The 14,431-nt window shown below is 42.2% G+C and overlaps 1 protein-coding gene across 5 annotated transcripts in view; it reads left to right on the forward strand.

Annotated features, from left to right (window-relative positions):
• Positions 1-14,113, forward strand: part of kcnma1 (potassium calcium-activated channel subfamily M alpha 1) — a 525,320-nt gene extending 511,207 nt beyond the window's left edge. For 4 of the 5 annotated variants that reach the window (XM_033012640.1, XM_033012641.1, XM_033012630.1 and 1 more), the window contains one exon: positions 12,166-14,113. In XM_033012640.1, coding sequence (XP_032868531.1) covers positions 12,166-12,317 — 152 coding nt within the window. In that variant the 3' untranslated portion in view covers positions 12,318-14,113. The remainder of the gene's footprint in view (positions 1-12,165) is intronic. The other variant, XR_004410008.1, reaches the window with a different exon arrangement.
• Positions 14,114-14,431: the final 318 nt, after the last annotated feature.

Raw genomic sequence — 14,431 nt, forward strand, 5'->3', positions numbered from 1 at the left:
AGCCTTGCCATGTGTGGAATGCACTGCTGCATGTGTCTGTACGGTGTGTGCACATGTGCCCATGCACAACACACATTATATTATGCAACTTTGAACATTCTTTACAAAAAAACAAATTGCTGGAGGAACTCAGAGGGTCGAACAGTATCTATGGAGTTGGAGTAACGGTCGACATTTCGGGAGAAGACTTTGCATCAGGGCTAGTTTAGTTTATTGTCATGTGTACCGAGGTACAGTGAAAAGCTTTTTAGTTGCGTGCTATCCAGTCAACAAAAAGAAAGATTACACATGATTACAATCAAGCCATCCACAATTACAGAAGCTCGATCCAAAACGTCCCAGATCCCTTTGTGGTCGAGTAGCAGCTTGACTTGCTGAGTTCTCCCAGCAGTTTGTATTTGTTGCAAGTTCCTGCCATTGCAGTCTCTTGCACTGAACATTCACTATATTTAAAGAGTTGTAGTGGCGGTGGTGTTAAAGAATGGCCTGTTTGCTACTTTGCAGTAAGTGGTGCGTGATGCCATACCATAAACGTCAGAGCAATAATCTGGAGAAATATGGAGACTGACATTAATAGTCAAGTGCAGTCATCCTAAGTGGTGACTGACAAGTCCACTTGCATCAGTGGCAATTCCCACTGCAAGTCTGTTCACTTAAAATCACCTTTGCACAAATATCAAATTAAAACATAGTAAGAAATTGAACCAGCTTTGAGGAGATATAAAAAGAAACTAATTTAAACAAATATTTGTAATTCCTCATGATTTCTCATTTAAAATAGACATTAATCTTCAAGCAGTGAGTTTCTGTTTACCAATAAGACTTTAAGGGCATGTGCCACTAGGTGATTTTTTCGGTGACTGCCGGCGACAGTCAGAGTCGTAGTCGGTCGCCAAATAATCGGCGACTGGACCCCCCCCCTACGACAAGCTACCGACAACCCATTAGGACGACCACCAGAGTCAGCCTACGTCCACCCGTGACAAACAACGATCGTGTCGGCGAATACTGAAGACAACTCGGTTGACGTAGGTAGTCGCCAATAGAATTCACTGACGTCATCACCTGGTGACAACCTACGATAGCACCTAACACAGGAGAAGACAAGTTACGTCAAGCCCACAGTCACCAAAAGATTTTGAACATTTCAAAATCCAGCCGCGACAAGAAAAAGGTTACGGCTCTTTAAGCGACTTGAGGTGATTCACGGCCATACAGGCGTCACCCAGCAACCATGTGAAGAGAGCCTAGTTGCTGAAAAAAAATCACTTGTGGGACAGGCACTTTATATGGCACCTTTCACAACCTCAGCTTATATACAGCCCATGAAAGCTAAACGTGAAATACTGAAGAAACTCAGCAGGTCAGGCAGCCTCTGTGGAGGGAATGGATAGATCCTTAAAGCATAGTGGTTGCTGTAACTTGAGAAAGCAGCGGTCAATTTGCACTCACCAAAATCCCACAAAATGCAGTGTGACAATCAGCGATCAGCAACATTTTTTCTCTCTACACAATCCAAGATCTGGCTAGTTTAATAAAACTATTGGCACACATCTCTTGATCTGGAACTGATAGCAATAATTCCACCATGACAAATTTAAGTTAAACAAAGTTTAACAAAGACATTAAAACTAGTCTACTGTCAGAGAAACCTCTCCAGTTATAGACACAAAAAGCTGGACTAACTCAGCGGGACAGGCAGCATCTCTAGAGAGAAGGAATGGATGATGTTTTGGGTTGAGACCTGAAACGTCACCCATTCCTTCTCTCCAGAGATGCTGCCTGCCTCCAGCTTTTTGTGTCTATCTTCGGTTTAAACCAGCATCTGCAGTTCCTTCTTACACAAACCTATCCGGATCACTATTGTCTCTCAGGGAAGGGAATTTGCCATCCTGATCTGCTTTAGCCAATGTGATTCATTACTTTTCACTAAATACACAGCTACTTAGAGCCCAATTTGTGTTTTACACAATTTACACAGCGATTGTCATAATCCATCCAACAGCAGAACATATTCTATCTCTGGTGGTCAGGTTCTCTAACCTCCAGTTTCCAATGCTGCCACCTTTGCTGTTGCCTCGCCTTCTTTCTTTGGAATTTGTCACCTTGTTATATTCCAAGGATATTTGGTGTGTCTTTCCTCCCAACCTCCTGCCTGGTCTACAGTCATCTGAACTTCTGATAGTTGTGGGAATTGCTGCTGACACCAAAGCAATCCATCAATTTGAAACGTTTCATCTAATGCAATGACAGTTCCTTGTATCGATCATGAATGGTAACATCACTCGACACCTGCTCCGCGCTGCATTTCACACAGACCTGAACAATGACCAGGATTTCAGCTCTCAGCTGTAAACCCCACATTATTCATGCAGATTTTCAACAAAGTTGTCTTTTGCCCCCCCCCCCCCAAATGACCAGCTCTGTGGCTGTAGTTTATGGGCCATCCTCGGGGTCTTTTTCCATCGTCAGTTCAGTAAGTTAAGTACTGAAGGCCTCCTATTTTTAATACTAAACAGTACCAGCTCTTTACCCGAAACGTCACCTATTCCTACGCTCCATAGATGCTGCCTCACCCGCTGAGTTTCTCCAGCATTTATGTCTACTAATGTTGCAACATCCCCCAATAGTACACCTTCATTCACAGAAGACATCTATCTTCTCTGCTTCTTCCTCACTTTCCTTGATAAAGTCACTGGATACCTTTGTGTTTTGCTACTTTAAATCACATCGTTCTGAGCAAGGGGATTTGGTTATGAGGCATGAAAGCGGACTTTGAAGTATTGGTTCATCTTGATCTTAATGAAATGTGAACCAGGTATTAAGGCTAACTCCTGTTCCTATTTATTATATTTTTAGTTCCCATGATTCCTAACATTAACAGTTTATGTCTGTCTGTAAAACACAAACTTACACAAGATATTTCCAACAGCTTTCCAGTATTCTTAGGCAAAAAGAGAAACCTTTCATCTGTTGAGAAATCTTTGCTATATTTAATTTTTCTTTCCTAAATATCAGCATTGTCTCGTCCATATTTTCACTCGTCTTCCTTAAATCTTATTATATGCTATTTATTCTGTAGGAAGAAACTGCAGATGTTGGTTTAAACCAAAGATAGACACAAAAAGCTGGGGTAACCCAGAGGGACAGGCAGCATCTCTGGAGAAAAGGAATAGCTGACGTTTCGGGAGAAAGTCTCGATCGGAAATGTCACCTAGTCCTTTTCTCCAGATAAGCTGTTTGACCCGCTGAGTTATTCAAGCTTTTTGTGTCTATCTTCGTGCTATTTATTCCGTTCCTTTGCTTCGTGGCAATAACATTTTCATAGTCCACCCTATCTGATACATATTAGGGCTGTGGTACATTTCATCTCATTTAGTGTTCCTTGTTTCTACAATTACTGCACTATAACATTGAAGATTGCTGCCTTACTTATCTTGCACATTGTCCAATTCTTTTCTGTTTAATTTTGGTCCTTAACTTTATCTATTTAAGAATCTTCAGTCCATCTAATGTTCCTTTCAGCTCCTCAAGAAGAGATCCTCCAGCAAGAGGCAGCATACTCAGTCAATTCATCCATGTCCCAGGCACTGTAGTCCAGCATTGGGATGGTTCCACCAATGATATTGGATGTGGGAATATCATGGCAGTATTGACCTTAAAACGTCTATCCAATATTATCCTTTTATTCCCCCCATGTCCCCTTCAACCCGTCTCCCCCCCATTGGCTTTACAATTTTCTCTTCTTCTTTCCTTATCTGACACCGTATTGATTCCTTTCCACATCTACTTTTGTCAATATCTCCACCCATTTGCCACTATCACCTGTATCCACCTATCGCTTGCCAACCTTATCCCCACCCCAAATTCTCTTTTCCAGCTTCCCCCCCCCCCCCTTCTACTCCATCAGTCTGAAGAAGGGTCCCAACCAGAAACATTGTCTGCCCATTCCCTCCACAGATGCTGCCTGACCCACTGAGTTATTCCTGCACTTTGTTTTTGCTAAAGATTCCAGCATTTGCAGTTCCTTGTGTCTTCTTCCAAAAACCTCTAGCATTCTACTTGAAATGGGACAGATAACTTCTTAAACAATTAATCCAAATGTACGGTTCAGGAAAGATTTATTTCTAAATAGATCCTATTATTTATGTTATGAGTTAGGGTCGGAGAATGTGTTCATATGTTCTAGGAGCAGAATTAGGCCATTCGGCCCATCAAGTTTACTCCGCTATTCAATCATGGCCAATCTATCTTCCCCTCTCAATCCCATTCTCCTGCCTTTGCCCCTTAACCCCTGACATCCTTACTAGTCAAGACTCTCAGTACTCTCAATCCACACCTTAAAAGAAATCCATTGACTTGGCCTCCACAATGTTAGAAACCATTACTTAGGCACTCTTGTTGAGCAGGATGATAGGAAAGCATCGTCTGAGAAACTCTGTTATCTCAAAACAAGTTTCATGCCAATGTCTGGCATCCTTAGCCCTTTGTTATACCGGTAATCTTGAATGGAAAATAATATGAAGATACAAGGAACTGCAGATGTTGTTTAGCAAAGCACAAAGTGCTAGAGTATCTCAGCAGATCAGGCAGCATCTGTGGAGGGAATGGAGAGAAGATATTTGGCCCTGACCCAAACATTGCCTATCTATTCCTTCCGCAGATACTGCCTGACCTGCTGAGATACTCCAACATTTTGTGTTTTGGAATGAAACATAGGTACCAAAAGAGCAATCCTTGAATCTACAATCCTTAACATCAGGTTAATAAGCGTAGAGAAAATATATAATCTACCATGTCATAAAACAGGTTTTTGGCTTTTGTAACCTTCACAAATGAGTTTTACACAAAATGTAATTAAACAAAAAGTTATAAAATCAACCAGTTTGGAGATCTGTCCAAAATTATATTTTAGATAATGTGCAGCATAGGGACTATTATGTTAAACATTCAGAACATTTTGTAAAATAAAAGGAGCCCTTATCATCTCCAGATAGTTCCCTGCTTTGATAGGAAGAAATGCAATGGGATTGTTGCTGTCACAGCTGTTTATGGCAAAAAAATAACAATCCCTCTCTTAAATCATTTCCTGCTAGTTTCTACTCTGTCATCTTGTGTGAAAGGCTACGGTTCGAAGAAACAAAAACATTAGATGATTTGCTGTAAAATTATCAAACTTAGGGTTATTTAAGAGCCCTGTGGGATTCTTTGATCTGCTTATAATTTTCTGCTTGATTACTGAGGCCTGGAAGTTGGCTTATTTTTCCCCTGTTATAACTGATGCTCTGGTAAAATCCAAAAGCCATGACATACAGAAATATGATGCAACAGAACCATGGGGGCTCCTCTAATGGAACTCCCTCCAAACTAACCTCATTGCCTTTCATCCATTGAGCAGTCCTGAACTACTATCAAACATAGAAAGTAGGTGCAGGAGTAGGCCATTCGGCCGTTCGAGCCTGCACCGCCATCCAATATGATCATGGCTGATCATCCAACAGTATCCTGTACCTGCCTTCTCTCCATACCCCCTGATCCCTTTAGCCACAAGGGCCACATCTAACTCCCTCTTAAATATAGCCAATTAACTGGCCTCAACTACCTTCTGTGGCAGAGAATTCCAGAGATTCAACTGTGTGAAAAATGTTTTTCTCATCTCTGTCCTAAAAGATTTCCCCCTTATCCTTAAACTGTGACCCCTTGTTCAGGACTTCCCTGACATCGGGAACAATCTTCCTGCATCTAGCCTGTCCAACCCCTTAAGAATTTTGTAAGTTTCTATAAGATCCCCCCTCAGTCTTCTAAATTCTAGCGAGTACAAGCCGAGTCTATCCAGTATTTCTTCATATGAAAGTCCTGACATCCCAGGAATCAGTCTGGTGAACCTTCTCTGTACTCCCTCTATGGCAAGAATGTCTTTTCTCAGATTAGGAGACCAAAACTGTACATCATTGGTGACCCTCGGACTATCTTTGATCAGACATTACTGGCTTTACCTTGCACTAAACATTATTCCCTTCACATGTATCTATGCATTCTAAATGGCTCGATTGTAATCATGTGGTAGACAAAAATGCTGGGGAAACTCAGCAGGTGAGGCAGCATCTATGGAGCAAAGGAAATAGGCAACGTTTCGGGTCGAAACCCTTCTTCAGACTGTTGTGAGGGTGGGGGGGTGGGAAGAAGAAAGGAAAAGGAGGAGCCAGTGGGCTGAGGGAGAGTTGAGAAGGGGAGGAGAAAGTGGGGACTATCTCAAATTAGAGAAGTCAATGTTCATACCTCTGGGGTGCAAACTGCACAAGCAAAATTGTAATCATGTATTGTCTTTCCGCTGACTGGATAGCACGCGACAAAAGCTTTTCACTGTAGCTCGCTACACGTGACTATAAACTAAACTGAACTGAGTTATCCGTATGAAATAATGTGACATAATCTGGCTCTGTGAACCAGTCAGGTTTCTGATGCTCACTCTTGCCTCTCCTGTAGATGGTGACGATCCGAAATAAATACAGAAAATGGGGGAAACACTCAGCGGGTCAGGCAGCATCTGTGGAATAGGGACCGAGTTAAAGAAGCAGTCATGTCTGATCTACCATCATAGTTCTAGGAGCAGAATAAGGCCATTCGCCTCATCAAATCTATTCCGCCGTTCAATCATGGCTGATGTTTCTCTCCCTTCCAAACACATTCTCCTGCCTTCTCCCCATAACCCATGACACCTGTACTAATCAAGAAGTCCACTACAAACAATATCCATTATATTCAGTCTGAAGAAGGGTCTCGACCCGAAATGCCACCGTTCCTTCTCTCCATAGATGCTGCCTGTCCCGCTGAGTTACTCCAGCATTTTGTGTTTATGCGTTATACAGACATCCGTATTTCGGAGGGTTCACTGTATGTGTAATTGAAGAGTATATGCAGCCAGAACTTTACATGCTAAAGTAACTCCCCAGTTATTAAGGGCACGGTAATAATCTTTTATTGATAAGAGTTTATCAATCTAGAATAACATCAATAAAATAAGCGTTCTCCTAAACATTCATTCTATTTATATTGTGTTTCTTGCTGTGCAAGCATGGAATCTTTGGAAAATATTCCCACATAGTTGTGAACACAGAATGATTCAGCTTCAGGGAACAGCGCTGTTGCCCCAGCAGCCATTCATCGCTTGCAGTAAGAGGCCAAGCTCCACTGAGGCCCGCTCGCTCCCTGATATCACACCTCAGTCCCCCAGTACAATACAAGCAGTCCTTGACATCATCACAGTTTACTGTTTAACAGCCAACATCAAAACCCTGAAGTCAAGATTTTTTTTAATACTCAATTTATTTTATGAATTCAACCTTGGATTTTGTTTACAACATACAGGTTCTCAAAAGTGTGTAGGCCGCTGACCAAATATATTTGCTTGAGGAGCATAATTTAACATGCTAGTCAATTCCACCATGACTCAGGGGTGGTTTGTTCAGGAAGGAACTGCAGATGCAGGTTTACACCAAAGATAGACACAAAATGCTGGAGTAACTCAATGGGACAGGCACCGTCTCGACTCGAAGCGTCACCCATTCCTTCTATCCAGAGGTGCTGCCTGTCCCGCTGAGTTACTCCAGCATTTTGTACCGACCTTTGTTGTAGGAAACTAGATGTTCCTGAAATTAGTGGTCTGTGACTTCAGGCTTCTGTATCTACTGCCCAATAGTAACAGTGAGAAGAGGACATGCCTCGATGGTCGGGATTCTTGAGGATAGATGGGACTTTCTTGAGGAAACACTCATTGAGATGCTTTTGATGGTGGGGAGGGCTGTGTGACTGGGCTGAGTCCACAACTCTTTACACATATCTCTGCATTATTTGCAACATCTGCAGATATTTTCAAACAAGTGTGTGTGCGCATGTTTGTGTGTACAGGTTTAGTATAGGGTGTGGGTAAGTGTGTATGTGTGTCCATACATGTGCATTTGGAGCGTGTGCAGTCCTTGTGTATAGGGAAGGGTTGTTGGGGGGAGGGGGGGGTGGTTAACCTCTAACCTGAGACAAAACCTGCATCTAAATCACCCTTATCTTGAGGCATTTTAAATATATCAACATGCTCCTCAATGTTCTGATCTTATGAAGGTTAACCTATTCCAATTCCTGAGAGTCTGATAATTTATAAATGACAAAGACATTTGACAACAAATTTGTTACTGGGTTCTGCACACCTCCCCCAAGGCTCAACATTTATCTCAGGACATGTAGAAGGGAGAAAGTATTGGTGAAATCTACTAGTGACTATTGGCAGATTATCAATACCCTCATTGATCACTGACACCCTGTGGAACCAAACAGGCTGCCTCCGGCTCCAAGTCCAGAAGAATAATGTCATGGCTCTATACACCGAGGCTTTCCAACGTTTGAGATGTTTTAGATTCATAAAACCATAATAGATAATTGTTTTATTTCACGACCCGAGTGGTAGAATGTGATCATTCAACTGTCTGCTCATGGATAAGGTGCATGAAATGAATGTGCCAGCACTGGTTAGAAATGGTTTCATTCACATGTTAGGCTTCAAACTTCTCGTTTTACAGGAATGATTTGGTAGGAAACTATTTTTAAAGAGATGGATTTAGCTCTAGCAAGATTTATTTTTTTCTGAAGCAATACACTTAGATGTATTCGAGACTGCACACAATGGAACAATATCTCTTTTTGTCAAGCTCAATTGTGGTCGGTTACCACAGGGAAACAATGAGAATGGAGTAGGTGTAAGCTAAATCCGCTTCCGCCTGCAAAGATTTTAATATTCCAATTAGGTCAATGGCCTATATATAGGCCCAATATTCTTCTAGTGCCTGAGGTAGACACAAAATGCTGGAATAAATCAGCGGAAAACAAGGATATAACCATATAACCATATAACAATTACAGCACGGAAACAGGCCATCTCGGCCCTACAAGTCCGTGCCAAACAATTATTTTCCTTTAGTCCCACCTGCCTGCACTCATACCATAACCCTCCATTCCCTTCTCATCCATATGCCTATCCAATTTATTTTTAAATGATACCAACGAACCTGCCTCCACCACTTCCACTGGAAGCTCATTCCACACCGCTACCACTCTCTGAGTAAAGAAGTTCCCCCTCATGTTACCCCTAAACTTCTGTCCCTTAATTCTGAAGTCATGTCCTCTTGTTTGAATCTTCCCTATTCTCAAAGGGAAAAGCTGATCCACATCAACTCTGTCTATCCCTCTCATCATTTTAAAGACCTCTATCAAGTCCCCCCTTAACCTTCTGCGCTCCAGAGAATAAAGACCTAACTTATTCAACCTTTCTCTGTAACTTAGTGACATTTCGGTTCGAAATGGGTTAGGGATAACCCATTTTAAGGATAAGGGGGACATCTTTTAGGACCGAGATGAGAAAAACATTTTTCACACAGAGAGTGGTGAATCTCTGGAATTCTCTGCCACAGAAGGTAGTTGAGGCCAGTTCATTGGCTATACTTAAGAGGGAGTTAGATGTGGCCCTTGTGGCTAAAGGGATCAGGGGGTATGGAGAGAAGGCAGGTACAGGATACTGAGTTGGATGGTCAGCCATGATCATATTGAATGGTGGTGCAGGCTCGAAGGGCCGAATGGCCTACTCCTGCACCTATTTTCTATGTTTCTATGTTTCCATGAAATATCACCTATCCATGTGCCCCAGAGATGCTTCCCAATTCGCTGAATTACTTCAGCATTTTGTGTCTATCTTTGGTATAAACCAGCATCTGCAGTTCCTTTTTAATTACATTCTTCAGGTTCCTGCTTCATTTGATGGATTACAGTTAGGGCTTAACATCAGGGACTGTTCTGATGAAGCAACTCCTGCCTTAACTCTGTTTTTCTCTCCAAAGACGCTGCCTGACCATCTGAGTGTTTCAAGTGTTTTCTGCTTTTTAAAACAAAAATCAGATCTGTACTTCTTTTAATTTTAAACAATCCAATGAATTATTAGTCAACAAGTGTCCAACGGGCACAGCATTCTACAATGAGAGTCATAGAGTCAAACATTTAAGCGAGAGACTTGGAACATAGAACTGTACAGCAGAGGACCAGGCCCTTCAGCCCACAATGTCTGTGCCAAGCAGGATGCCAAGACCTAGTGTTCAAAAGGGAACTGCAGATGCTGGAATATCGAAGGTACACAAAATTGCTGGGGAAACTCAGCGGGTGCAGCAGCATCTATGGAGCGAAGAAAATAGGCGACGTTTCGGGCCGAAACCCTTCTTCAGACTGATGGGGGGTGGGGGGGGGGGGGGGGAAGGAAGGAAAAGGGGAGGAGGAGGAGGAGCCCGAGGGCGGGCGGATGGGAGGGTGGGAGGAGACAGCTAGAGGGTTAAGGAAGGGGAGGAGACAGCAAGGGCTAGCCAAATTGGGAGAATTCAATGTTAATGCCATAAGGATGCAAGGTCCCCAGACGGAATATGAGGTGCTGTTCCTCCAATTTCCGCTGTTGCTCACTCTGGCAATGGAGGAGACCCAGGACAGAGAGGTCGGATTGGGAATGGGAGGGGGAGTTGAAGTGCTGAGCCACCGGGAGGTCAGGTAGGACCTACTCTTATCTGCCTGCACATAATCCAAATGCATTTTGGATAAATTAAAATGCTGTGCTCCCAAGATCGAATAGCTATCCAGTAAGTCATGAGTTCAAATCCTTGAGTCATTCCAGCTTGTTTGCCTCACTGAGTGAAATCCACAAGCAGTTTGCTTGTGAACTATCACAGTGAGTAGAACACCGCAGAAAGGCACAACATTCCACCCAGGAGCAAGGAAGAATGCGAGCTGACAGAGACCTGAGGAGGTTCTATAATCTTCCCATACAATGCCAAAGAAGGCTGTGGAGGCCAAGTCAATAGATATATTTAAGGCAGAAAGGACTGCTCTCACCCCAACCATAGACTGTTTACCCTCCTACCATCCGGGAGGCGCTACAGGTCTCTCCGTTGCCGGACCAGCAGGTCCAGGAACAGCTTCTTCCCTGCGGCTGTTACACTACTCAACACTGTACCTCGGTGACTGCCAATCACCCCCCCCCCCCCCCCCGGACACTCCTCCCACCAGGAAAAACACTATGACTGTATGCATGTAAATAGATGTATTTATTGCTCATATCCTATGTCGCTCTTCCAGGGAGATGCTAACTGCATTTCGTTGTCTCTGTACTGTACACTGCACAATGACAATTAAAGTTGAATCTGGATCTGAATCTGAGATATAGATAGATTCTTGATTAGTACAGGTGTCAGGGGTTATGGGGAGAAGGCAGGAGAATGAGGTTCGGAGGGAGAGATGGACCAGCCACGATTGAATGGCTTAGTAGACTTGATGGGGGTGAATGGCCTAATTCTGGTCCTATCACTTTTGAACTTATGACCATTGCCAACTCAGCAAGAGTTGAATTCCACTAACTGGTGAGGAAGGCAAACTTTGCACAAGTTTCTGAACCCAACCCTTTCCCCAGGCCTTCCAGGGTAGGGCTTGTAAAGGCAGCAGGTAAAATGAGACAGAGAAATAACACCAGTAAAACTCAACAATCTCACTATATCAAACAAGACATCATATTGTTATTGGTTTTTACAAATGTTGTCATGTCAGAATGTAGTCAGTCGTTGTTTTGATTTTATTTTACATTTACGATACCTTTGTGCCGTAAGCTGAGAGTTTCATAGCAATTGAACCAGTTTAGGGGAGGCTGCCATCAGAGTCTGAAGGAAAGCACAGTTTTTCCTCTCTCTTTCCAGCTCCAGTCCACTGGGAACTCTGCACATAAAAACCCCATCAATAATTCAGGTCTTTTGATTACTTTAAAAGTTCCATTGAATTACAGCAACCAAAAAAATGTCTATCTGACGTGAAGATGAATGTAGATGGACACTGCAGAATGTTGGCAACCTCTGGATCATGTCAGAACAGATTGTAACTTTATCATTCTGTCACAGGGAATAATTTAAACCACTTAATCAGTCAGGATCACAGTGGAGGAGGGAACTTGTCATGAATTCCAATTTTACAATCTGTCAAATGTGTAACGGTGTTAACACATTTCTCCCCCCCAGCCCACAAGACTAACCATATTGTTTCTCTCTCTTTCTCCCCCACGTTCCCTCGCTCGTCCATGGCAACTCGCTCCCCTTACAGAAAAGAAATGGTTTACAGATGAAACTGATAACGCCTTTCCCAGGAACATTCAGATAAAACCACTGAGCGGTCACATGGCTAATCAAATCAATCAGTACAAATCCACCAGCAGTTTGATTCCACCCATCAGAGAGGTAGAAGATGAATGTTGATACCTGTACAAACTCTAAACTGAGAGTGAAGCACTTTTAAACGGATGCTGGTTTTGACACTCCACGGGCCTTGCCTTTACAGCATTTGAAGGACCATACATGTTATTCCACCAAGAAGCAGCAACTATCTGCCCTTGAAAACTATCTGCTTCTCCAGCATGGAAACACAAGGATTTATTGAATGGTGTCACTGATAACTTGAAGACAATCGATGCAGACTGAATATTATGGCCAGTTATAATTAGAAAGTCTTTATTTTATAATGCAAAAACGTTGTCGTTTCCTACTTTATCTCTCATTTATTTTTTGTGACCAGACTCGGATTTAGTTTCCATTTGGAGGATGAAGGTCACGAGAAAAATTATTAGGCAAATGTACGCAATCCCTCAATAAAACAAAATAATAAAACCAGTATACTTCCATCAGCGAGGCTTCCATTGTGGCCTGATGACTAGCATGTGAGCGCTTTCAAGAACGTAAGTTGTTATCTGTCCTGTGTTCAGGTAGAGCATAGAGCAAATCCTGTGTTAAAATCTATTCAACAATATGTCACTGCCCCTTATTCAGCTTTCCTTCTCTGAAGTGTTCTGTTTCGTTAAGTTACGAAAGTGCTTGACCGTATGGCCTCCTGTGGAACAGATCAAGCCCTGTGCTACTTTTCTGTAAATCATCACCCATTTGATTTCTGCTTTTAAATTGTTTTTGAAATGGGAAGTTTAAGACCACGAATTGGTTAATACACATCATAGTAAAGTAGATTGCACTTTGTGGAAGGTAAAGCAACATTAATGTTCATTCGATGAAGTAGAAAACATTGCAAAGTTGATTAACTAAAGCAAGCTTGCACCGCACCTTAACCTAGTTCAGAGTTCCCAAGCCACACTTACTGACCTGAAGAGCTCAATGTGTTGACACCCACTGGTCCCCCTCACCACTCATCGATCCAATAGCCACCACAAGAAGACAGCCGGCCTAGGCTTAATGCAAACTCACAGCACCAGGATGGGAAGAGATATACCGCAAGCACTCTTATTCTTTGCACTCACACTTTACTGTGACAATCCTACAAGGTTAGACTGTCTTCAGCTAAAACTTCTCTCAGCTTCATTGTTCAGTGGCCGTAACACTGAACACTTCCACGCTGCAACCAGATAACACCTTGCTCTGGAGTGAATTTTGAATTGTGGTTACATTGTTGTTTCATTTTGTAGGCAGTAGGGTGGAGCAATTGTGAATAAAATATAATACTACCGATTGGGTTATTAATAAGGAATACTTGCTAACCTGTTTTAATCTTCAGCATCTGCCATTCAAGTTTGACTTTCATGCTTTCGCAGCTTGGGAATTAAGTGGATTAAAATCCGCCAACAAGTGAAAGCTAACTTTACGGCTCTTACCGATAAAAATATGCATTTTCATCATTATTTGGCATGTTTTAGGTTTTGCATTTGTACAACTTTCCTTCTTTATATTTCGTTCCTGGACTCCCTGTCACTCCGTTTGCTCAATTGCTCCCAACAGCCTTGCCATGAGGATGGAGAATCATAGCAAGGACTCCTGCCTCCCTCTTAATTTTTATTTTTGGTTTGCAATTCTATTTTTAACGAGTTTCCTTTCGCTTGGAAATTAGAGAAGAATAATATGACGCTGCTCAGACATGAGTGATCTAGCTGTCATATCTGATATCTGGTGATAATATTTTGTCTTGTACAAAAAAGAGTTTGTACATATATTGTACATGGTTTCATTTTGTATTTTTCTCAGATTAAAACTGTTGTATTTGTGTCCTAAAGGAAGAATGTTGTGAGTTCTTTGCAATTTCACCTGTCGACTCATTGAATATCAAGTCGCCAACACAGGATTAAAAAGTATTTTCAATTGTTCCTTTTCTCAGAAGTGTGCACTGGGAACGCGAATGGATCCAGTCCATCTCTCCATCGAAAAAAAATATAGAAAAGTTCAAAAGGTAAAGATTTTCAATAGATTTCCTCCCAAATAATTAAATGCATTAATCGGAAGCAGAGCACATATTGAGACATCTTCCAACTAATGAACAACCACTTTAACTAAGGTTATTACTCAGTTTATTAGAAATGGAAAATCTGACTGAACTG

This window comes from Amblyraja radiata, chromosome 37 (assembly GCF_010909765.2).
Source record: "Amblyraja radiata isolate CabotCenter1 chromosome 37, sAmbRad1.1.pri, whole genome shotgun sequence".
NCBI classification, from domain to species: Eukaryota; Metazoa; Chordata; class Chondrichthyes; order Rajiformes; family Rajidae; genus Amblyraja; species Amblyraja radiata.